Raw genomic sequence first — 26674 nt, 5'->3', positions numbered from 1 at the left:
CTACATGCTGGTAAATCTGTCCTCATGTTTTGCTCTCCACATAGATTACTTCCCTATTTAACGTCTGTGGGTGCACACACTAATTTTACCATCGATTCAGTCAGCTCAAAAGCTTTCTCTGACAGCACACTTGAAGGTGCCACACCTCTTTAACATGTGCCCATCTGTAAAATCTGTCACCAGGTATTTGTTGTACACCAGATCAGTCAACCTTAAATAATATAAAAATCTTGCCTGTGCATTCCAGGGAGTCAAACGTGATGACACTTACTAGCCTTGGCAATAGCAGGATTTTTGTCAGAGTTGTTCCCTGTTTGGTGATAATATATGTGCTCTTCCTGAACCTGCTTTCAGTTCTAGAAAGATGTTGAGGTAAAGATTGGTGCAAAAGAGGTCATGTAAAAAATAGTTACATTTTGGAGTTTGGGGTCCAAGTAGTCAAGTTCAAAGCTGTGCACTTTAATTCCAGCACTTTTGAAGAGGCGCACAGGTTTTAGCGGCGAGGTCTCATATGTCATTCTAGAAGTAGCTTTCGGGGCTATATTATGACTGTGTGACATGGTATACAAGTGTGGATTTGCCCAGAGTGACCCAGTTGCATGCCAAAATGGTATCTTGACTCTTTACCAACCCAGATAGCACACTGATTTAGCATGCATACTGCAGCCTAATCCTGTTCCTGGTAATGTCAAGGTCCAGGAATGGTTTTGTGACTTGGAAGTGTGTACCAAGCATGGCAACACAGGACTACTGTCCATGTCCTGGTTTATTGACATGAAACCGTGATGACAGTGTACCATTTGTGTCTAACCAATTATTTGCCCTGACCAGATGTTTTTCTCTGTCATAAATCCGCACTTTGTTAAAAGTTATGCTTCAGTGTGGCACCCAGACCTTTGGACTGACATTCAGTGTGCACGTCAAATCTGTGTGTACATTGTGTATGTGTGGCCCATACATGAATGTATGCATTGTGATTGTTTGCTGGGACCAGTGGGATCCAATTTGGATGAACCCTTGTTTAGCATGGCACAAGATTTAGGATGAACACAGCTTCCTCAGACAGTGTAAGTGTATTGCTTGCATTCCTCCAGGCACTAAAATGAGAGGATGGAGATAGGGATACCCTTAGATATCTTTTGAGCACCATTTATCAAGAGATTGCGATTAGATTTTCCTGAGCTTTGCTATTTGGTGGATGGTAGGGGAGAGGAGTGAGTTAAGCAGAATGTCTGCCCTTTGTCCCTGGTGACACCTCAGGAAGGCCGATGACAGTCAGATGCAGAGTCTTCACACTTCATCGTGCCCCTTGATTTGGATGCTCCTGCTTGTAGCCAGCATCATCTGCTCCTGCTGTAAGAGCATCACCTTTCACAAAGGATGTATCTGTACTACAGCTAGAAAATGACATTTGAAAGGGACCCCCCAAACCAGTTCCAAGACCTTAGAGAGTAGGTGAACATCCCCTGTGTGCAAAATGAGTATACATGTAGAACCTAAAACGCCTCGCGTTGTTCCAGTTCCAAGTTCTTCTTAACGAAGGAATGGAGTGACCTGCAGAATACTCGAGCTGCTGTGAGCGTAGGGCTGGTGTCTGCATAACGGCAATTAAGCAAGAGGTGAGGAAACTGTTCAGGAACATCTGGGTCTGCTTAGTGCCTAGAAGCCTCCCCGCTCAGAGAGGGAAGGAGACTATCTGAACCTGTAGGAAAGACTGTTCAGGAAGAGAAGCTGAATTGTGTTCCCTGTGCGTGGACCACCCAGAAGAAGTTAATTACCAAGTCGGAGAATTGTTGTGACTGACCCATGCCATGAGGGGTCGCCTGGTCCCCCAGAGCATGGTTCTCATGAACTGATCCAAGCAACAAGGTGCTGTCTGACACCCGTGCAGCCCGAAGGATTACTGCTGCCACTGCCAAAGTGATATGCAACCTCACAGGAGCTGTCAATGTCGAAGCTGTAAATTTGACCCAGCCCAGAGTCTGCAACTGCTGGCCCGTTAGTCCGACTCACATGTTGTAACTACCACAGAAGTCGAGCATCTGCCAGTCTGACCTGCTGCATTGATAACTTCAACGCAGCCAGCCCAAGGAGCTAGACCACGCCACTTTCAAACAAGGCCAAAGATGCCGCCACCTTCCAGCGGCAGACCAGCCACATCTCCACTAAAACAGGTAAACCCGATGTGTGGTCTCCAGAAACTGAGAGACTGTAACACAGGCAAAGTCAATAGGAAATTGCCCTTACGGGTGAGACTCTTCAGACTAAGACTGTTTGAACGGACTACAAGTTGCCAATGTGGTGACAGTTTAGTGAAACTTGCACCTGTGCCTAATCTCAGTGTGCAGGGAGTTGAACTTGGACATTAGGGGGCACTGCAGAGCAGGGCAGAGGGCATCATAGAGGGTGCAGTGTTTAACGTCCATGGGTTTTAACAGCCATGTTTAACTTTGTGTTTGTACCCTTATCTAATTGTGTAGTATTCTGTACTGCTGTGAAGTGTTTTACTAAAAAAAAAGCAGTGGTCTGGTATTGATTTACTGAGTCTGCCCCCAACATGGTCTCCCTCTGAAGCCTTTGATTGTACGTTCTCACTACCCTTAGAGTCTAGTGCAGAAAGTGTGCACTTGTCACAGTTTACAGAACCATTGTAGGATGGACACTAGGACACGAGTGGCAAATGGCCCCAAATAACATTTGTGATCCATTGGCCCCCTGTCTACCCTGTGGCCCCCGAACAGTGTCTGACGTGTTGGGCAAGAAGTAGTTCTTGTTCGCTATTCAAAGAGAGGGTATAGCCCTGTAAAAATGAAAGGTTGTCTTACCACTATACGTGTGACTTTAGGGCCCTCTCTTGTCGTATGTCCATGGTTCTAGAAATAATATCTCCAGATGGATGAAGACTGGTTAGTACATATCCAGAGACCAAATACTTAAATGGTTTCATAGTATACATCTCAAATCCTATGAGCAAAGGCTAAACAATTTAAATCTGTAAGCTGGTGGAAAAGAGGCCTGGGCAGGAACCAGTCAAATTCCCAGAAAGGAATGTATACAGTAGACTTGGCAAATATGTTTAATTGGAAACTGCTTCTATAACTATATGTTTCGATATGAAACGGAGGGGGGGGGTTAGCATTATTGTTCTATGCTTTTTTCACTCTGAGGTTAGCAAATGCACTTAATATCTTCACAGCTAAAATTGTGAAAACAAAATCCAGACAGTTTTAAAAAGGTTAGAATAGAAACACGATGCATTACTACAGAGTAAGACGAGGTAAATATGGAGACAACAAAGAGGATCCTTCTTGTAAAGAGAAGGCAGGAAATTGGCGGACTGGATGACGAAATGATCCAAATCTCATATTATAAAGTCTATATTTCTATCAATCTGAAGAATAACAATTGACATTGAAAAGCAATATACTTGTGCAGTTTTCTGCAAAAGCAGTTGTTCACAATAGGATTGGCAAACCAGAATACACTAGCATTAGGAAGACTTTATCCATTTCTGAACAGGTGTGAGTAATTTGCTTGCTAAGCTGAGAGCCTACTGTGAATTGATATATAATCAATTTATCTGTTCTAAAAATTGTTCTCCATGCTAGAATGATTTTTTTTTATTTTTTTTTCCATGCAGGGAGAAAGGAAGTGCCTGACGTTCTATTTACCTAAAATTTTCATTGTTGGGCTTCTGTGGATGGCATCCGTGACTCTTGGTATTTGGCAAACGTAAGTTATTTCGTTATTTGTTTATTTGTTTTTTTTATTGTTTGAGATGTGACTTTGTAGCTAATAGAATTTGATCTGGGTTTATTTGTTGTGCTTAAATCCTCCAAGACAAGTTATATAAGTTACTTGCTTACTAACCTTTCATTCTTAGTTTCAGCTGAAACAGATCTTACCACCTTTACCCAACTCCACTACATTTATCTCTCTAAATGTTTAATCACTTTGCAGTTGAATTAACCAAACTAGGTACTTCATTCCACGATTGCCAAGCTAGTAATAAACTCACCTGCTCCTAAGACCTAAAGAGATTATCTATAGCTAATATCCCTAAAGAACAGTTTCAGGAAGCCTGACTACAAGCAGCTGCAAGATTGATAGACCTAAACTTCAACATACAACGTATATGTCACGGATTCCAAATTAATCCCTTCACAGAAAATGTTATTTTAGTGACCATCCTAAACACAAGTGTGGTCTTTGAGCAAAGCCAAGTTCCAGGTATCCTTATACCACAGTCGAGGTTTTGAAAGTACATTAAAGCATGATAACCTTGTGCATCATTCTAGCACTCTTGGTGAGACTGTGCATGCACTAATTTCAGGAATGTCAACACAGTTACTGACTACGTGCTGTGCGCTTCTGAGATCAGTTCATATTGACCCAAGTAACTGAATAATGCCAGCATTGAAGTATCCTACAGAGGTTGTTAATTCGGACAACTATGCCTTCCATACATACTCCTCCTCGGCTGCAAAGTGTATAGTTTCTTAAGTCTATAAAGCTCTATGCCTATCAGTCTTTGTCCAGAGTGTTAGAAATATAGAAGCTTATATAATTTTTGGTCTCATATCCAGATGAAAGACAGTCTTTATTCAGCCAGCCAACAGCTACACCCCAAAGCAATGAGGGGTGCCCTCAGAAGATAAACACAAAATGAGCCTGACAATGACTCTTACTGCATTACCAGAGAGTGCTAGATACAAGATCTAAACCAACAAGTAAAGGCAGCATCTTCTGTGCATGTTGTGCTTGTTTGTGCAGCAAGAGAACACACATAATGGATGGCAAGACTTTACACCTAGCTTCTCAGAAGATAAGTAATACAAAACTCTTTTCAATAGACTAGTGCGTGATACCTGTGACACTTTTCAGCCAATATCGCTGGTCTGTGTGGTCATGAAGGGAATCCTCATTACTCAAATTGCCACACTCATGGATTTTGGTAATTTTGCAGAGGTCCGTGTGTCAGTTCAAGAAGTTGACATGCAGGCTTAACATTCTCCAGTATAAACTAATTGGATTTCTAATTTGTAAGACACTAGTCTAAATGTTTGCTTCCAACGCTTTAGAAACTGGTTTGCATGTTTATTCAGAGATTTTACTGAATTTGTTTAGAAAGCTTGAAGTTGCATTCTTGTAAAAATGTAACGCTGAACACTTTGTATATCGTGTCAAAGTGTATTTCACCCTTGCTGTGGGATGTTCATATCAGCCTACTCTTACCTGGTGATCATTTCACATGCACAATGACCTTTCCTTTGTGTGACAATTAATTTAACAATATTGACAAACTAATATAGAGGATGCAGCTGTATTTGTTTAGAAAGTATGATGGTCTGCAGTGTATTAGTTTTAGGCTTGTCCGTGGTACAGCTGAGTTATAAAACATTTAGAGTGTCGCAGTATCAGATATCTAGGTTTTGGGAAGTTCCGATTTGTGACAAGTGGTATCACTCATCAGTTTTGTCAGGGCCCCTACAAAGTTTCTGGCCACTGAATTATTAAAGTAATTTAATATTACACATTGTAAAACAATATTAGAAGCAAAGGAGGTTATTTGTTTGGCATATGACTGACTGCAATGTTATTTAGAGTATGATGCTTTTAAACTGTTTATTAATTTCCTTTTTATAGGGTAAATGAACTACGAGACCCAACATACCAGTACAGAGTCGACACCGGCAATTTTCAGGTTAGCTGTCATTAACAAATACTACTTATAACTCCTGTACTTAGGAGAATGGGCTGTTTAGTTGTTTAGCAACAATCCTGCTACTCCAGCTACTCCTCATCCGGAGTAAGTAGCAGCCAGTCTTGTCCGAGTTCAGATGTGTGGGGTCAGATGCTTGTGCACATGCTTCCCCTAGATTACATATCTTGTGCTCCTCCTCCGGAGTCTGTTCTTAATCTCATGTCGTTATCCAGGTGGACAAGGACATAAATTGCCATTTGTCCAGATAAATAAGGCTTTGTTAAAAGATGCTGTGGTTATTTCAAATATATTTTGTTGTTCACTTAGTGTTAACTTGACTGACAGTGTATCTTCACTTGACATTTTTGAAAGTTTTCAAAATGGTTATTGTAAATGGGGATAAAACTGTCACAGTATCCTGTAGTATCCCAGGGTATCTTTGTTTCAATATATAATTGCTTTACTACTGTAACCCTGAGATACATATATTTAATTAAGGATTTGATGTGGAGTTGTTCGCCTTCTACTACCTGAACTGCTTAGGTTTTTTTCAAAGGGAAGCTCCCCCTTAGGAGAGGATAGTAGATGCTTGGGCAGTTACTTCAGCTGCTGGGGTTCTCCTGTGACCTAATCACCTTTTTTTACAAGGGTCCATTTGCAATTGTTTGCCCTAGGAAACGAGTCCTGTGACTATATTAAAAACAAGCATTTGCAAAGCAATAGGTCTCGCATTAATAAAAGTTTTAGCTATTGGCGTTGCACATTATAATGCAACGCCAATAGCTCAAGGTTTCAGTAATGCAAGACCTATTGCATTGCAATTGGTTTTGCATTTACGCGAGTTTGACCTATTGGCATTGTAAATGACAATGGCTTTTATTTATGTTTCAATAACCAAAACATAAATAAAAGGCAATGTCATTTACAATAAAAATAGCTCAAACCCGCGTTAATGCGAGACCTATTGCGTTCTACATCCCTAAAATATGCATTTTAAATTAAAACAAAATAATGGAGGCGTTGTCCGCTGTGGTGTAATCAGCAGGCAGATATCTTGCTGCAGTAATAAAGTCCTTTGTGACGTCATCAGCAGAGAGACAGATTGAACTGTGATGCCATCAGCGGTGAGACAGTATGCACTGTGACGACACCCGGTGCCCGACTGTATTAGTATGTGCTGTGACGTCATCAGCAGTATGACGCATGTCGCCCTCATGGAACAAAGCAGTGAGAGTTTTTAGGCTCTACAAAGCAGCTGTAAAACATTGGACTCGGCGATTCCGGCTCCCAATAAAAGAAGAAATTAATTTTAAAAACTGACAGACACGACTTCTCTGTGATGTTAGCAATGAGAAATCGTGTCCTCTGAGTCTTTACTGCTCAAGTGTTACGAATTTTGCGCAGCACGTACACAAACTAGGGAACTGAAAGGGGGCCAATTTAACGAACTACAAAGTTACGCATATCTGTACATGTATATCACCCTCGCTTCCAGGCAACGGCGAAGGTCTAAGCATTATGAACACGCGTGTTCTGCACCGTGGAACAGTGTTCATATTCCACAAGGTTATGAATATAAAGACTATTCGTTCATGTCCTTTTGTGTCTCTAAATTCCAGTGTCTTTACACCAGTGCCTGTAACGGTACCTATGTGTCTTACTCCCAGTGGCAGTCTATCCCTGCCTGTTGCTTTCCCTGTGTGTCTAAGTTCCAGTGTATCTTTCTGTGCCTGTTACTGTACCTATCATTGGAGTGGGCCTGTGGCTCTCGTGAGCGCAGCACCGGGGCCTCTGGTCTTTTCACAGCCTCAGAAGCTCCCACTCATACTTCACTCGTGCCCACCTCGCACAGGACAGTGCTGCCAGCCAGACCTTTCACCCCTGAACCCGTGGGGAGCAGGGGTGTGGTGAGAAGCTGTAAGAGGAATCTCAGATGGACTGCTTTGAAACAGGGACTGCAAACGAGCTTGGTGACACATCCCTACAAAATTCAAACAAATGCAATGTTTACATTCCAGGCCCTACACAGATAGCATACATGGATTCATTTATCGTATTGAAACAGAGTAACTAAAATTAGATGCCAATGTAACATCTCGGCGAATTAGGTTGAACATTAAATATTTGCTTAGGCTATAAATCATCAGGAAGTGCAACTCTGCACGCGTCCCTTTTCTGATGTCTGCCAGTACTACTGCGAACAAAGATTGTACCAAAGAAATCAATACGTAAATGTAGGCGTTTTAAAATATTGTGACAACACATCCTGAACGACGATTTAGAAACTACGGTGCATTTGCACCCTCTCGCCCGTCTTTATAGTTAAGTATTCCGAAAACGTGTTGATTTTCAAATAAAAACCCACTACACACAATGCAAACATACGGTGAATGTTGTGGGACCCAACTAAGTATGAAAATGCCCCATATATATAGGTGCAAAATAAGACATGTGCAAGAAGAAATCAGACCACGGACATCGAAGCGCCTCAGATTCAAAAGTAGGCATAAAGTTAACAACACGATCGTGACATTCAAGTGCACAAGGGATGTGTCCTGGCCGAGCAACCACATAAAGACCAATACTTGTCAGAAAGACTCCTGCAAGCCAAAACGGGAAATGCTCAAACAGGGGTGCTAATGCGCGTGCACCACAGAGGAGCGGGGGCGAGGGAGTGAGGCGAACGCGCGCTGCAGCTCATAATAGACACCGATGGGAATGGGCGGAGCAAAGGCAGGACATGCGCCCGCCTTTGCCCAATTGCGTGCCTTATTTATTTTTTAAACGCTAAAGCCAATGGCTGCCGGCGAAAGCAAAACCACACGCACAAGCGTGTGGTTAGCTTTCAGAACCCCCTACATGAGGTCTCGCGCTCCGCAAGCAGTGTTACGCACTGCAACGCTAGGCGCGAGACCTAAAAAGGAAATTGAAAGTCATGTCTGCAGTTCTTCTTATTGTTTGAGTTAGCTCTAGGGCCATTAGCTTTCCCGTTGAGGGCAAAGCTCATGGGAAAGAATAAGTTAACATGTGGAATAGAATCTATATTGTTCCCGCGTTCAAGAAACAGTTTACTGTATACAAGTCGCCCTACAGCAAACATATAAATTACTCCCTAATTGGGGGGACATGTCAGGTTTAAGCATCAACTGGATCAGGTCAAAAGTTTCACCATCTGTGTCCTGGAACTAAGCATGTTTAAGGATTTACTATTTGACTCTGCACCTTTCTCATTGATATTTCTAGATATAAATGTATATAGGATTGAAACGGTCAATCTGAAATAATATTTAGGCTGTGTTTTGGGACACTTCAGAGTAAGGTTGATAAAGGTGTAAAACTGTCCACTCAGTTGCAAGCACATCTTGAAATAAAAGTTTATGTCCATTGCATCAATATTCCTGTTTAAATTAATAAATATGCATAGCATACCACCTAGATAGTTTTAAAAATAAGTTACCCATATTGACTAAGTTAGTGAAAGGAAATGAACTGCAGAGTGCAAAGTTGGACACACTGATCAGGCTAAAGCGGTAAAATGTTGGGGATTTATAGAGATATACCCTGTATGGCAGCTCCATCATGCTATGCCGTGAATGGTAGGTAGTGAGGTGGACCCTTATTTTATTATTGACTAAATAGCCTTGTTAAGTGAGCTATTTCCAACCACTAATCTGTGTATTAATACGAACTGCACTCGGAAATGTATGTTTAAACAATTGGAATACAATTTAACAAATAGGATATTTGTGTGAGCATATATTGAAATATATTCTACATTTCTTGCTGTTTATGGTTTGCACCTAGTACATTAGTTATCTCAAAACAAAGCCATTGTTAGCTGTTAGTGACTAATTGTTACATTTTTATTACAGGGAATGAAAGCTTTCTTCCTCGTGGTCGCTGCTCTGTATGTCTTATACTTGCTTTTCCTAATTGTACGTGCTTGCTCAGAACTACAAAACATGCCATATGTTGGTAAGATGGATTTTATTTTATATATCAGTTGCCTTAACATCTGCCTTAAAAAATAAGCCATTCATTTTCAAGCACAGAGACAAATTATATTTTTCATCCTAATACCTAGAGCTTCTGGTAATTACATTTCTGTTAATTTCTTTACCAGTTGATAATCAAGATGCTGTACATTGTGCAATCTTTATATTATTTCCAAGAGTCCTTACGTGTTGAGTGTATTAGTCGGTGCAGGTAGCCTCTTACCTTTTCATTAAGTAGAATAAAGCATCCATTCACATGTCAGGCACATACTCCCTCTTTAGTGCTTGCGAAAGAGAGACTGGAAATGTTCCTATTTCTGGCTGCCATTTTTTCACCAGTTTGACTGTAGTATTTTACAGTCTCCTTCAGGTAGTCTAGAGTTTCATGTTACTCCTGTTTCTGCAGATCTGCAGACAATAGGAATGATTGTCTGATCATACACCTAGCAGGAATTTGTGAGTCTGTTTTGTCTCTTCACTTCTCTCCATACTTTCTGTGGATATCTGTTTTCAAAACATCTCTTCTTAACTAAATTTTGAGATTGCTTATAAAGAAGCACACACATTTTTGGGGGAGGGGTGGGGGGGGGCGTGTGTCCTAGGTTTGAAGCTTATAGATCCTTTTGAATTTTGGGCAGTCGCGTCCTGTTTCTTGGATGTATGGTGGGGAGTTTCACTATAATGCAAAGCATGCTATTGACATGACACGTGAGACCAGTATCGCCGTAGTAATCTACATGAAAAAATATAATTACTAAGCTCTCTCGTAGTGGCCATTTCAGCCTCCAGTCTTTTTCAGAGCCTCTCTGGGGGTATTCAGAGTTCCCTCCCTCATTATTATTTCTAGTTGTGGGTTGGTGTTTACTTACAAATAACATTTTTGTTGAAAATTACAGGTGCCCATATTGACTGTGCATGGCGGGTATTGTAGGACGAGTGTCTCTTTTTTCCACAGGCACACTGTTAGCAGTTTATCCTTTTTGTGTTCTGTCTTTGTTGCCCAGTGATATTTTCAGACTGGTCCAAGCTACCATCTCCCTTGTTCTGTCTAAACTCGATTACGCCAGTAGCCTCTACCATGGATTACCTTTAACAACCATGAAAAGACTACAACGGATTCAGAACTCGGCTGCCAGACTACTCTTGGATATCAAACCGCGAGACCACATCTCACCTGCCTTGAAATCCCTGCATTGGTTACCGGTTGCCAGAAGACCACGTTCAAGCTGATTTGTATCCCTCACAAAGCAATACATGGAATGGGACCGCTCTTCATCAGGAATAAAATCACCAAACACATTCAACAAAGGAACCTCCGCTCTAAAATGCCACCTCGCTTCAAAATCCCAGGGTAGCACATCCTTCTCTGTTCAAGCAGCCAAACTATGGAACTCTTACCCCCTCAACATAAGATCCACATACAGCCACCTTATCTTCAGAAAACTACTCAAGAAGTGGCTCTTCCCCACATAAGCACCATACGCAAACAGAAATTTACAGTATATCCCTCTGTATATAATCATTTATTTTTACTATAGATATTTACCTATCTTTGTGTATTGCTTTGTATAAACATGTAGAATAATTGTTAAAAAAAAATGTTTAAGTACAATAACACTTGAAAACCAGAGTTTATCTGGTGCATCTTTGGTCTACATGTACTTCTTCCATTGTGCATCTATGTACCTTCCTCCAGAAAAGCATATCCAATGCACTACGCTATTTCTCATCCTGTACCTCTATCAATATCTTTAATCTACATATACCTACCTCCTTTATGCATCTATATACTTTCAATGTACGTATGGATCTATATATTTATCACTTTCTTCTAATTCGCATATCCAATGCACTACCCTATTTCTCACCCTATACCTCTCTCAATATATCTTCTAACCCAACTTTCTGACTTATCTCAAACTTCTTTCTACTGCTCTTTCCAATGCACTACCCTATTATATCTATCAATATATCCTCTACACCCACTCTCTCATTTATCCCAAACCCCATACCACTACTATGAACCCCAAAATAACCCTTTCTAGACTCTCCCTTACTCTACCACTCCTTGCATCATCTGACACCTCTTTTACTATCCCTATCCCCAAAACAAACCTCTCTAAACTCTTCCCTCTGACTCTTCTCCTCCACAACACCTTTTTACTCATCCAAAAGCCTCCTCCTTCTGCTATGAACTCCACAAAAATAATAATCAAAATCCTTCACTCTCCTATCCCTCCACAATCCTTTTCAATCAAGATAACAGACTAACATGTTCACTTCTCAAATTTCATATTCCACTATACTAATTCACCACTAATTCTTTATGGGTCCCAAAGGAGCGTGCTACTCGCCAAAAAAGTGCTTCAACACCCCATCAGGGTTACAAGCGCTATATAAATGCAAACCTTTTCTTACCCCTACCCAACCCTTCTCTATCCAAATAACTGAATAACATATCCACCACTCAAATTAATTCATATTTCACTATACTAATTTTCAACACTAATCTTTTATGGGTTCCGAAGTAGCGTGCTACTCGCCAATAAAGCACTTCAACACCCCATCAGGGTTACAAGCGCTTTATAAATGCAAAACTTTCCCCTTTTCTACCCCTACCCAACCCTTCTCTATCCAAATAACTGAATAACATATCCACTACTCAAATTACTTCATATGTCGCTATAATAATTTTCAACACTAAGCTTTTATGGGTTCCGGAGTAGCGTGCTACTCGCCAGAAAAGTGCTTCAACACCCCTTCAGGGGTAACAAGCGCTATATGAATTCAAACCTTTCTCCCCCTTCTATCCCTCCGCTATCCTTCTCTTTCCAAATAACTGACTAATATCCACCACTCAAATTACTTTCATATTTCACCATACTAATTCACCACTAATCCTTTATGGGTTTACAGAGTAGCGTGGTACTGCCAAAAAAGAAAAGGCGCTATATAGATACAAACCTTTTTTCCTCTTCTATCCTTCTGCCATCCTTCAGAATCCAAATAACTGACTAACCTATCCACCACTTTAATTACTTTCATATTTGACTATACTAATTGAACACTAATCCTTTATGGGTCCCGGAGTAGAGTACTACTCGCTGAAAAAGCGCTTCAACGCCTCGTCAGGGGTAGTAAGCGCTATATAAATGCAATTACAATACAATACAATACTTATTCTTTATGATAGTTTTACTGCAGTTTTTTTTTTTGTACCCCAGGCACGCTCATTTAGTTTCAGTCTCTCAAAGTACTTTATTCGTTTAAACAAACTTAAAAAGTAGTACATAATTAAAACACACAATTTATTATCATATTATCAACAATGTGCATAGTAGCATGGGGGGACAAGGAAGAAAAAGAGCGCCATGGAGGAACATATCAAGCCCAGACCAGCGACAAAAACCTAGAAAACAGTCCGCAATGCGATCCGACTATGCTAATATCTGCTGGCAGGACCTATAAACCTGGTGTCATAGAGAATACCCCCTCGTGCACAAACCTAGGTGCATGACAATCAAATCAGCAATACTGCGACAAACTGTATACAGTATGAGTGGCATGAATAACACAATGAAAGATATCAAAAAGTGCATTCAAAATCTGAACAAATATGTACATTTAAAAAATAATACAAATACTTTCAATAAAACATCAATTCAAAGGCTTCAGCATGTGCTAGATCGAATCAAAACTCTTTACCTTTCGTCTTTCTTATTAAATATACAATGTGGAAAAAATCTGCTCAGGTCAAAGACAACAATAAATGAGGTATCAGTTAGAAATAATAGAAGTGATGGCTGGAAAGTGTGAAAACCCAAGGTAATACACAAAGGTCTAATCCATTTGCATCTGGGTTTTACATACATTGGACCGAAAAATAGGACATGTTCAATGTTTTCAACAGCATTATTAGTGCACAGATTGCATAAGGCAGTATTGTCTGAGCTGTTGTCCCACTTAGCTGTTGACGAGTTGGTTTTAAGGACTCCAAAACGCAACTTCATAAACGGGTAGCTAGCCAACAGTGGTGGAATAGAATAAACATGCTTCATACCTAGAGAATGGCTTATGAACAATGCATCTAGTAGTAAACTAGCCCAGGGAAATGCATCTGTGTACCTTTAGCAATGCCTTTGGAACTCTGCGTGATTGCACAGGCGTTGTCCCATAGATCGTCTAGGCCCTATTTCCAATACCAATGGCATTTTTAAAATTGTGGACAAATTATGTTTTTTTTTATCATTCTTTTTTTGCATTTTTAAGAACGTATAACAGCTTACATCCATGTTGATACAATAAATGCCATAGTGTCTTACATCTCTTTCCGCAGCATTTGCTGCCTTGTTCACGATTGTGTTAATAATCAAGCATTGTTGTCACTTCTCCCTCCTCCTTTCCCCCTGGTTCTATTTAGTGACCCATTTTCCCAGCTGAGCCTATTCTTCTGCCCCAGAAATATTAAAGTTCTGTGTGTGGCTGCCCTCTCCTTTCCAAGGCCATAATACTGTCTTTATTTCCCCCATATCATGTCAAATATGTTGGGACAGCCCCTGCCCATATATACCATCCACTCTGCCGCCATACATTGCTCCATGTCGGTCATCCACTGCTCCCTAGTAGATGATTTTTGTACCCTCCCCCAGTCCCGCCCCACCCAGCATCCTAACTATATATATTTTTTCGAGTTTCATTCTGTGTAGGCAAAGAGGTGTTCAGATGTCTTTTGTTGTGGAGTGCTTCATGTTTAGTTCATAGTATGTGAATAAACTGCTTGTTGATAATCCAATAATGATGATTTCTTGTCTGGTTAATGCTCTTCGTGAATTCATACAACCCACCCTTAGCAACCTCCCTCACACCCCAAGCTTAATCTTTACTAAAGTGTTCTTTTTAGTAGAAATTTACTTAAATGTAATGGTACCTTCTGGACTGACATGAGTGCGCCTCCTGGGTGCTGAATGAAAATTTGCAGTACTTTCTTTCAGTTTTATTTACTTTTCTAAAATGATTGTGAGGTATTAAAATCAGTGGAGGTGTGATTGAGATAGTGGGATAGTGGCTCCATCGAGTGCAGTATTTATTTCTGTGTGTAAATATATAGATCACAAAATATTTGTCTAAATGTCCAAATGTGCTTTGCCCTTTGCAGATCTTAGGTTAAAGTTTTTGACTGCACTTACGTTTGTGGTGCTCGTAATCAGGTAAGAGTTTATCTAACTATTTTCTCAAGATATGCACAGATTCACCCTCCAAAGGGTTACTGACTGTCAGTAAATCTTGTATTCATATAAAAATGTAGGATTTCACAGCTGAATGAATAAAATATGTGCTTTTATGGACAACAAAAATACTCTGCTCAGAGCTCATTCTGGAGTGCGATGGCCTTTCTGAGGTCCACATTATAGTTTGTTTTTTTACCTTGGTTGGGGATAAAAGCGATGTTACGCTCTCCTATTCTTGGTGCTACTTCCCCTATTTTACCAGTGTGTTAAAAAGTGAGACAATGTGGGCTGTAAATGTATTGACAAACATTTAAAAAATGTCCTGTAAAGCCATCAGGGCCTGATGATTTTTTTAAGCTTAAGTGATTTAATTGCTACAAGGATCTTGGCTTGCATCATGGGGAAGTTGTGGGCGCAAGGAATCCCTTCATTTTTGCACACCAAAAATACACCTTAATAGCACGCCTATTGGTGGCTGGTTCGGGAACAGTGTTAAACCTCATTTTCATGAGGCAAGGCATCGTAGGACATATCAAAAATAAAGTCAATTAAGTAAAGATAGACTCAATAAGTGAGTTCTAGGTCAGAGGTAGAACATTTAAAAATATTTATTACAAAAATTCAAAAGGGGATAATATAGAAATGATAATTGATCATTGTCATGAAGGCTCTCAGTAACAGGGCACTACAGAACAATGATCAAAATCTGGAAAATTCTAAGCCCCAAATAAGTAGCAAAATCCGTAAGAAATCAGACAGCATTCATAGCACCATTGAAAAGTCTCATGAAATATCTGGCTGACCACCAAAATTGAGGGTTTATATAGGAAAACTGCTCATAGAACATAACTAAATTTGAAAATTCATCATGATGGGAGCAAAATAATTAAAATTTCAGCAAATCAGAGCACAGTTTTATTAAACGTCATTGCCTTACCTCATCTAATCACTATACCACTACATGAATATTGATTTAGCCCTTCTATGCTTATGTCATCCGGAGATGGCAGGACAAACTAGTTCCAAAAACAACAACAAACAATTGTGAATGAGTGCAGTACAGTGAGCTAGTGGAAGAAACCATGATTGGCGGCAACGTTAATGAGCCCATGTTGGAAACGTTTTCTTCGAGAACAGTAACAACATCCATGGAAATAAACAAACATTATTTTGCTTGACTGTTTGCAGCAGAAATAATAAATAGTGAACATGCACAGTGAGACTTCCATTTTAAACAAGATGGCACTGAAGCCCAATTAACATGAGCCTAAAAAAGGCACTTTAACATGTCATAGTAAAATCATTTAAAAAAACAGTAGCATCAGATCTGTGTACACATGTAAATTTGAGTATAGATTCATATTCTTCACAACATGATAAATGGACAATTTTATAAATGCACTAGAACTCCCACATGAGTGATGTCAGTGACCATGTCATGAGTGATGTTATACGTGACGTCATCAGCAGTGGATTGCGGGTGCGCGAGTTATAGTTAGCTTAACTAACTATAACGGGGGAATTTCATTGGTTTTTTACGAGTGAAATGTCCAGCTAACTATAACGTCTGTGAAACCTATGGTTTTTCCACTGAATTTGCAAGGTTTTTAAAATGCTAATTCCTAACTATAACGTGTGTGAAACCCATGGTTTTTTCAGTGAATTTGTATGGTTTTTTAAATGCTAATTCTTATATTTAACGTGTGTGAAACATTTTTATTTTTTTATCTGTGCAAGGTTTTTTACATCTTTTTTTTTTTACTTTTTTTTCCCTTTAAACACTATGGTAAAATTTAATGCATTCTGCAATATATAAATTTTCACCTTTTTTTTAAAAAACAGGTAAGATATAGTAGTATAACATAGTGAATCTTTTTTACAATTTTTTTTTTTTTTTCCGTGCGCGTACGGTAAGCTTACCGTAAGCGCACGTTTTGCTTTATGTACGTAATATTTCTACGCTGTTTGCGTATGGTTACGCAATTTGCGTAGACGTCCGTACTTCCTTCGCGACGCGTAAGCGCATACTTTTCACGCGTACGCGCGCGCACATTACGCGGAAGTGTTCGAGCGTGCCTGCTATGCGCATGCGCGCGTGCGCGTGTCTTTCGTACGCGCATGCGTACTTTTACCGTAAGCGCTCCGTAAGCGTAACGTACGCGCACGGTTGGTCATGTGATCAAGAAACAACACTTTTGATTGGTTTAAACAACTTTCAGTTCTAGAACCTTCCTACACCACACCCATTCCCCTCATTTCTGCTTGTGATCCCTTAGGAGAAGGAGCTGAGTTGTCTTTGTGATACGATGGCAGAACAGCAGTCCTCTTCTGAGAGTGAGCCTGGTAGCAGCAAGCTTACCGTAAGCGCACGTTTTGCTTTATGTACGTAATATTTCTACGCTGTTTGCGTATGGTTACGCAATTTGCGTAGACGTCCGTACTTCCTACGCGACGCGTAAGCGCATACTTTTCACGCGTACGTGCGCGCGCACATTAAGCGGAAGTGTTCGAGCGTGCCTGTTATGCGCATGCGCGCGTGCGCGTGTCTTTCGTACGCGCATGCGTACTTTTACCGTAAGCGCTCCGTAAGCGTAACGTACGCGCACGGTTGGTCATGTGATCAGGAAACAACACTTTTGATTGGTTTAAACAACTTTCAGTTCTAGAACCTTCCTACACCACACCCATTCCCCTCATTTCTGCTTGTGATCCCTTAGGAGAAGGAGCTGAGTTGTCTTTGTGATACGATGGCAGAACAGCAGTCCTCTTCTGAGAGTGAGCCTGGCAGCAGCATCTTCAGAGAGAGAAGGAGGAAACAAAAGACTTCTTTTGTATGGGAATATTTCACCTATCCAGAGGGGCAGAAAAAGGTAAATGCTCCTTTAGTCACCTGCTCACTTTGTGAGTGTGTCTTATCTAGAGGGAATCCAAGGAAGAAGTATTCCTTTGGAAATCACTCTATGGTTAGACACATTTAGGATAAACATCCCAGGACTTATGCTCGACATACTGGAGAAACATCTCCAGTAAGTCACCCAAGCACACCTGCAGAAGCTCAGCCGAGTACATCTTCGGCAGCTCAGCTGAGCCCTTCCTCTGCGGTGGGAGCATCACCCTTTTCTGCTCCTCTGGATATAAACCCTCGTTTTGGGAGGGTTACAATGAGGTGCACAAGATGTCATGGCCTTATTGTTCATGCGGAGACCAGTGTTTCCCTCATAAACAATAGGATAGACCAGCACATCTGTGGTCCTTGTTAGTATTCCCATTCTTTCTTTCCCTTTATGAACACAACGGTTCTTTTAAGAGCCAACCTTACCTCTTAACTTTTTTTTAAATTTTTTAAATGACTTTTTTTTATTTATTTGTTTTACCGTACGCGTACGGTCCGCGCATTTTTTTTTTTTTTTTTTTAAACCAAAAATTTTTTAATCAGTCTACAAGGTCCATGAGGGACTACTACAGAAATGAGAAAAGCATAGAGAAGAGTAGTGAAAAAAAGTGAGCATTAAAGTAAATGTGTGATAATTCCAGAAATTTCACACTTACCTGACAATGAAAATAACTTAAATAAAAATAAGTGATTTTTTTAACTTTATATAAAAAAGTTTATTTTTCATATTTTTCCTTTCCCAATCTGTAAAAAAAGAAAAAGGTATTAATATTTAACAATACATTTTAGAATACAGTGCACATATTTTCATATTTCAACAAACATTTTTTTGCTGTTTTCAGAATATATTGCATTTTACTGTAAATCGTAAAAGCATTTGCATTCATCACTTAACAGCGGGCAAAAAAAAAAAACAATCTGAAAGATTGTTTAAAAAAAGCCCAGAATCTCTTCTCACTAAAACATACCGTAATAGAAATGAAACATTTGCAATAAAAATCTCACCTAAGAACAATAACTAATTTCAGTAAATATCGTCTGAAAATTCTGTTGTATAAGCATAATCACCAAAATAATTTTTGTCAAAGAAATCCACAATGCAAATTATAACCTTTCCTTTAGGCCAAATGGTAATTTTTAAAATATTTTTTGATGACATTTTCAATGGTAATCCAATTAAATTGTAATAATGTTTTGTACAGATGTTGCAATTTCTGTCTAAAATTTTGGTTTCAGAAAAATTAAATAGGAATTTGCTAAATCAAAAGGCAAACGTTGTTTGAAAACCAATTGAGAATCATTACACAGTGTCCAGCCTTTTTCACATTTAAGAAAAACTGTGTAATGACCAGAAGTTACAAAAGGCCCATCATGGAAAATTATTGCAACTGTGACAAAAGTTTTGCCAGAAATTGATAATTGCTGTCCTGTAAATTTCTTTATTAAAGTGTCCAATTTTGTTCCATCAGCTCTACAACGTTGCATCATTAAAATTACATACTGTCCATATTTCTTTAAAAATAACGTTGAAAACATGTCTGATTTACATTTAGAACATTCCATGTTGTGATTGGCATCTTTAACTAATTTACTAAAAGTCACTGATTTAGTCTCTGGCAATGTTAAATAGATAAACCTTTCAGAATCAACATTTTAGCTGCATGTGTAGAAACAGTTTTCACAACTATGTTCCCATTTATAAGAGAGACCAAACATATTTTCTATTTCTACCTCTTCATCTTCAAGCACCAAAAGGATGTACATCAAGAATTCCTGTGCATCTTGCTGGACATTTTGAGAAAACTGTGTTCGTCCTGAACAAACATCTAATAGATTTCTAATTTCAGTCGCACTTTCTATTTTAGCTTTATCAACACAGCTTCTCATAAAGAAGACTTAGCACAGAACAGAATCATTTTTCATGATTTTCTATTATCTGCTCTTGCAAACTTTCAAGATAAAATACAACATTCAGCACTACATTTGCGTAGCAGTTGACACCAGAGCTATTTTCAAAATGGCAACCAACAACCTCTTAAACATTGTCCTTTTTCTTTTTGCTTGCAATCACATCACTGTCTTTTTGTTTTCTCTTCTGTACAACCTCATTACAGAAATTCTCAATTCTCCTTTTCCGACAAACAACACGTTTCTCCAACACAGGATACTGACCTAAATGAGGAGCATAGGTTCTTCTTAATCTATTATACTCCTTAACACAATTTGCATCAGCACTAACTTTTGAGTCATCAAAGTCTATCATGAATAAACCAGATAATGTTTTCACTCGTGACAAAGCAACATATGCCATACCTTCTTTGAACACAGTAGATCCAATGTTTACAAATGCACTATCAACAGTTAATCCTTGACACTTGTGAATAGTTACAGCATATGCTAGAGAAAATGGAAACTGCTTCCTACGTACATATAAGTCTTTCACAAGCAAAAAACGGACTGAACAACGACTAATGTCTTTTACCTCTTCAATTTGATCAAATTTTATTTTTAAAAACTCAATTCCTTCTTTTTTCTGGTAGTTAACAAAACCCACAACTTTACCCATAGCTCCATTCACTAAACCTTTTTCAACATCCAAATTTCTCCTTAAAAATACTCGACAGTTCATGCAAAGATATAGATTTTTTTCTAATCCAGCTGTTTTCAAAATGTTCTTCTCTAGAGAATCCAATTTATTTTTCAGTTCGCCTGTTAATGTAATAGTAATTCTTTCATGTTGGATTTTGTCCACTGCTTTCATTTTCTTAATCTCTTCCTTTTCCAATTTCAAAAGTTCCTCATTGAATATTGAGCATTCACGTAGTGTTGGCATTAAGCAGATTACAGTATTTTTTTCTGCAATGTTCTTGTATATTTTCTCTGCAACTATTTCTTCACTTGGAAATAAATTATGTAGCAACCGACTCTGTAATGCTTTTCTGCCAACTTCTGTGAGTAGTCCAATTCTGATATCTTTCAGAATACTTCCATATTCTTCATCATTTGCTTGCCTCATATTGGTAGTGAGTTCTTTTTACTCAAAGAACGACCAAATATTCGCATAACCAATGCTTCCTAATGACTTCTTCGTGTCCTCATGTGTCACAGTATTAAACACTGGTTGTCCTTTAACTGGAGTGAGCTGCAGTAGATCCCCAAAAACTATAACATGTTTTCCACCAAATAACACGTCATAGTCTCTTTTTAGAATTTGCTGCATTCTTAAATGCACAAAGGCAAGCATTAAGTTTGATACCATGCTTACCTCATCAATAATGAGAACTTGCATCTTCTTCAACACTCTTGAAACTTCGAAACCTGCTTCGCCAGTTAGCTTGTGATATTCTATTTTGTTCTCCTGCTCCACTGGTAACATTAGCAATCGATGGAGAGTAATTCCTTTTATATTATATGCTGCTAACCCAGTTGGAGCAGTAACAACACAAGATAAAGTTGAATCAGTTTTTTGCTGTAGGTAGCTTCTGATGACTTTAATTAAGAAACTTTTCCCAGTTCCAGCTTGTCCACTCACATACAACCTAATTGGTTCAAATGATGTGCATGTACACTCTTTATTTTCAAGTAGTAATTCGTGATCAATTTTTTTTCTGACTTCTTCATAAATTTGTCGTTGTTCTTCATTCAGTTGTTGTTCCAAATCTGGTAATTCTATTAAATCTTCCTGAGCTTGATTCATAGCCGTTTCCACTTCAGTCATGGCTATTGCAGCTTCATTTTCTAAGATTGGTTGTCCTAGTGGATCTTGACTGAGCGTTCCAGAACTTTGGCTGTCTTGAGAACTGTCTCTAGCTACTTCAGCTGCAATTGTAGCTTCCTGTTCAATTTCTTCGTTTAACATTTGGACATAATTCCTGAAAATACTGCATTCAATGGTATCTTTACATGCATTAAATGAATCCTCATAGCTTTGAAATTCTCCAAGTAGTTCGTCCTCTGAACGCCATGGTTTAAACAGCTGTAAAAGTGCCAAGTAGTAAAATTCCTTTTTGTCAGTAGTGTCACAACTCAGCTTCCTGTGATTAATCAAACTTCCTTTTGTTTGCTTCACCAAACATCCTTCCTCTCCAATGACTTTATATTTTCCATTGTTGATGTCTTCTGTGGCTTTCCGTGAAAAAATGTAGTTCTGCAGCACTTCATAGAGACACATGTTCTCAAGATGATGACTTCTTTTTGGGTAATATGTGTCCAACATGTTTGTTTTCAAAATATCTGTACTTTCTGGGTCGTTCTCGGCCAAATATTCAATTTCTCCAACAGATTTCAGTACCCGATTTCGCATTCCTGCAAGGCCTAAACTGACCCAAATTATTCTTCTTGATTTCGAGTATAGACTTGCAGATGATAACCTATCTGAACATTCGTAGGATCCAATTTCTCGATGTGATAACATCTTTAAACTGAAACTGTACAGCTTCTTACTGACAGTCTTCTCGTGAGAAATCTCTTCCCACATTTCCTTCAATTCTGTTTTCTCAGATTTAGTGATGTAAGATGTGACATACCGAGCAACAGCAATAGAATTGTCTGCCACATACTGAATATCCATGTTAGCATTCCACATGGATAAAATGACTGGGTTGTAGTCATTTATATATTTTGACTCTTCTTTTCTTCTTAGGTTGTACGTATTTTTGGGAGATTTTCTTGTAATAGTATGTCGCACAGCTGACCTAAAACTGTTGACTCTTCCTTTTGAAAGAACAGGTCTAGGAAATCCAAATCGACATTTTGTGTAGAATTTATCTTTGGTCTTGTACTTCCATCGACAGTATTTTCCACACCGATGACTTTGGAAACGTAAAACTTGCTCTTAACTTTTTCTCTTCTGTGCATTTAGGTATAGCACATGTTGCATATTCTTCAATGAAAGATAACACTGCTTCATCAGCATCTGTTCCAAATTTTGGAGCATCCTTGATCCACAACAGCATATTAATGTGAGGAGCACCTCTTGCTTGGTACTCTTTTCTCCAAAAGAAATCCACAACTTCTCCAAGTGGTGGATTTTTTTTATTGCAGATGAAGGACATCATAGCCTCAAATCTATGATTGAAATATCTGCAAACATTAACCGGATCCAATGAGCACAGTTCTCCTGCTGTCTTGTATTCGATGTTTTTAATGTTTGAATTTGCCTCTCGTAGAAAATCCAGTAAATCATCCCAAGCGTACTCGGCACAGCTTAGGGTTAGGAACCATGTTGGAGTTCCTAAATTCCGTAACATACATTTCAATTCTCCATGGCGTCGGTACCAATATTCATTCGTCCCACGCTGACAAGCCATCAGATTGATCAATTGTGATTCCAAATGATCATCTCGCTGCTGCACTTTGTTCATAAAATCCTTAGCAGACACATTATGTAGATGTGTTCCACTTTTTAAAATGTGGTTTACTGCATGAGATAGTGCAGACAAGTCACTTTCAAATAACAGCTGGAACAAATAAGGAATACTTTGACGAAATCTGGGATCTTCTGCATATAATCTTGTAGTCCGATACTCAGAAGCAGGAATCTGTACTGGACGTTCATCATATCGTCCACCTTCTCCTGTAGGAAACAGCTGGGGAAAACAACGAGCTTCCAAACTCTCCTCCCATACACTCACAGGAGTTCCTTGTGCTTTTTTCATTTGAAACAGATCAATGGTGTTTGCCATTACTTCTTTTGAATGAAGAGGATGTATGCTGAAATGTTCATAAATTTCTTCTTCTTTTGACTTGTCAACTTTTTCAATTTGCCCAGTTGGTGTGTCTGTGTCTCCTACTAAATCTTCTTCATCTTCATCTATATAAATTGATTCATACCATTTATTATTCCTTTTCAAATATAAATTTGCTCTTTGTACTTTCCGTACATCTACCAGCTCCTGCCAAATTTTCTTACTCTTTGTAGGTACACCATTAACCAGAATAACTAATGGTTCAGTTTCCAAAGTATCTGTATCAATAGTTTCCATATTTTTTTTCAAATCCAACGGCAAATAGACAACTCTTCCTTTTAAACCTCTCTGTAAATCTGAAGGAGGTAATTTGCCTGTTTTTGGCTCCATACGTACTATGGTCTGGAACGGATGAACACATTGAATGAGTATAGACTCATACGTATTTAAATCAGAAAGTTCTGCAGGAACTTCAACCAATTCTAAATTATTATGTACAGCTCTAGCAGGCATTTTATTTTCTTCTAGCTTGTTGTAACAGTATTTACAAATACGATGATCTTCACCCAAATCAAAACAATTTTCAAGAAATATATATGTTGCAAAATCCTTCCACTTATAATTATCTTCTTCTTCACTTTTTTTGTAGAGATCAACATTCCTTGTTTGGATTTTATAATGGCTTCTCCGGCAACAAATAAAAGTAATATTTGGTCTTTCATTAGAGATGATAGCAAATTTTGTAATTTGATCTTCAAATTTCTTATTTATGGAGGGTTCTACATTCTCTTCCACATTTTCCTCAATAACTGTGTCATTCCCTGCACTTTCTTGTTCTGGACCAAAGTAACAAAACTGAATCTCATCAGTAACCTTCTCAACATCTGATACAGATCCACGAAACAGAGCCTTATTCAACTCATTTAACTTTAGTGCTGGACTTTTAGCAAAATACAATCTTCTCACAAATGTCCTAATTTCAGTATGATGAACTGCCAGCATCCTAAAATGGTGAAAAACACTTTGACAAACTTTCCTAGATAGACAAGCCAGAGAGTGTCCTTGCAAACCAGTATTCTCTCTCACTCTGCATGGATCGAGTCCTTGAAGCACCTTAATCTTCTGTTTAACACTCTTTTTACTATATTCTCTTAAAAACTCACGTAATTTATCAATAGATTCCTGTCGCAAAGTACAAATACTACTACAATTCCAAGTATACACTGGGGCTTTAGGACGTCTCCCCATAACCTCATCTGCAATCACTTCTTCCTCATTTCTTGGAACCATTTTCTCCTTTTCCATTATACAACCATCTTTTACTTCATATGCTCGTCCACTGGTGTCAACTGCATGCAACAAACTATTACTTTGAAGATAACTCTCTTCATTAAAAAATGGTTCAGTACTTGAACTATGCATCCATTCTCCTAAAAACACTTTACAAAAGTTATTTCTTTTTACTACTCTTTTCGTTTTGCTTTGTGACTTCATTACATTAACTATTTTTTCTAATGTACGCATCCTGTTCAAAATTAAAATGAATAGTTTTCTTTTTAAATCTAAAGCCTTAGCTACAATGGCTTCAATATCTTTTTTTCTCTTGTAAAATTTAGCTCTTTTCTTATATTTTTTCACATCCTTTAGCAAATTGGACATCACTCTTCTCTGAAACATTTTCCTACGGATCTCTTTAAATGCTGATTTTCTTTTCAACTTAATTTTTATAGCTTCTGCTTGTACATTAGCATTTAGTAAATTCTCACTATTCTCCTGTTGTTTTCTACTTGAAACAGTTTTTCCAATGGGGGCATTTTTTAATTTTTTTCTTTTTTTGAATATATTTTTAAAGAATTCCTTTGTCTGCTTACCAGAAGACTTTTTCTTTTTACCAACATGAGCATCTTCAACTAACTTTGGTCCTCCAGTTGTCTTAAAATATACATTTTTTTTTCTGTTGTTTTCGCTGTCTTGATTTTATAGGCATCTTATATTTCCTTCACTGCTCTGGAGCAATACCTGAAAGAAACTAAAAAAAAATACCTTTTTGTAATTTAAATATATTACTATATTTGTTATGATCTTTTCTTTTCTTATAACACTATCTACCCCTTTGCTACAAGTGAAAAACACAAGAAAACCAACACAAATTTAATCTCTAAGAACAATTCCTGTGTGCACACAGACTCTTGGTGTAATTCTAGGCAGAACACGATATTTTATTTGCAATTCAAAAGCACACTTACTTTTTTTTTTTGCAACTGTTAATTACTCTAACAGTCTGACACATTTTCTTTATAGTTTACAGAGGCAGAAAAGAGCACATGTGCAATCAGCTTTTTTAGAGCATGTACATGTGTAACCTGGCTGACTGACTGCACTCCTGCAAAGATAATGATCCTTGGTGATGTTGAATGCATTAGCGTTTTTCAGGGGGTCCAAGAAGGCCATAAAAGACTCATGCTGTGATTTTACGCAGAAAATGAAATTTGCTTGACAATTTCAAAGCACACTTACTACTGTTTTCTGTGATTTTAGGCAGAAAATGAAATTTGCTTGCCAATTTCAAAGCACACTTACTACTGTTTTTTTCCTGCAAGTGTTAATTACTCTAACAGTCACATACATTTTCATTACAGTTTTCAGATACAGAAAACAGCACATGTGCAAACAGCTTTTTGAGACCATGAACATGTGTGACCTTGGTGACTGACTACACTCCAGCAAAATAAATCAGCCTTAGTGATGTTGAATGTATTAGCGTTACTCACTGCTACCTGAAACACCACTCACTTGTGAATACTCAGCATGATTGTACAGGATAAACTGCTGGGTGTGTGCTAACAGTCTGCTTATGCACACTGTGTATTTTCTGTTGCATGAGACATATGCATGGTTACTTCCAAAAAGAACCAGAGAGACACGAAATTCATCTCTGACAGCAATTCCTCTGTGCTCCCAGACTCATGCTGTGATTTTACGCAGAAAATGAAATTTCCTTGCCTATTTCAAAGCACACTTACTACTGTTTTCTGTGATTTTAGGCAGAAAATGAAATTTGCTTGCCAATTTCAAAGCACACTTACTACTGTTTTTTCCTGCAAGTGTTAAGTACTCTAACAGTCGCATACATTTTCATTACAGTTTTCAGATACAGAAAACAGCAC

The 26674-nt window shown here is 38.5% G+C and overlaps 1 protein-coding gene across 2 annotated transcripts in view; it reads left to right on the top strand.

Moving 5' to 3' along the window:
* The window catches only part of TMEM181 (transmembrane protein 181), a 402172-nt gene that overhangs the window by 318620 nt on the left and 56878 nt on the right, over positions 1–26674 (top strand). For both annotated transcript variants that reach the window (XM_085612151.1, XM_085612152.1), the window contains exons 10-13: positions 3641–3732; positions 5647–5704; positions 9577–9679; positions 14855–14906. In XM_085612151.1, coding sequence (XP_085468277.1) covers positions 3641–3732; positions 5647–5704; positions 9577–9679; positions 14855–14906 — 305 coding nt within the window. The remainder of the gene's footprint in view (positions 1–3640; positions 3733–5646; positions 5705–9576; positions 9680–14854; positions 14907–26674) is intronic.

Source organism: Triturus cristatus, chromosome 6, assembly GCF_964204655.1.
Source record: "Triturus cristatus chromosome 6, aTriCri1.1, whole genome shotgun sequence".
Taxonomy (NCBI): Eukaryota; Metazoa; Chordata; class Amphibia; order Caudata; family Salamandridae; genus Triturus; species Triturus cristatus.
Note: the sequence above shows the minus strand (reverse complement) of the source record. Positions and strands in the feature narration are given on the sequence as shown.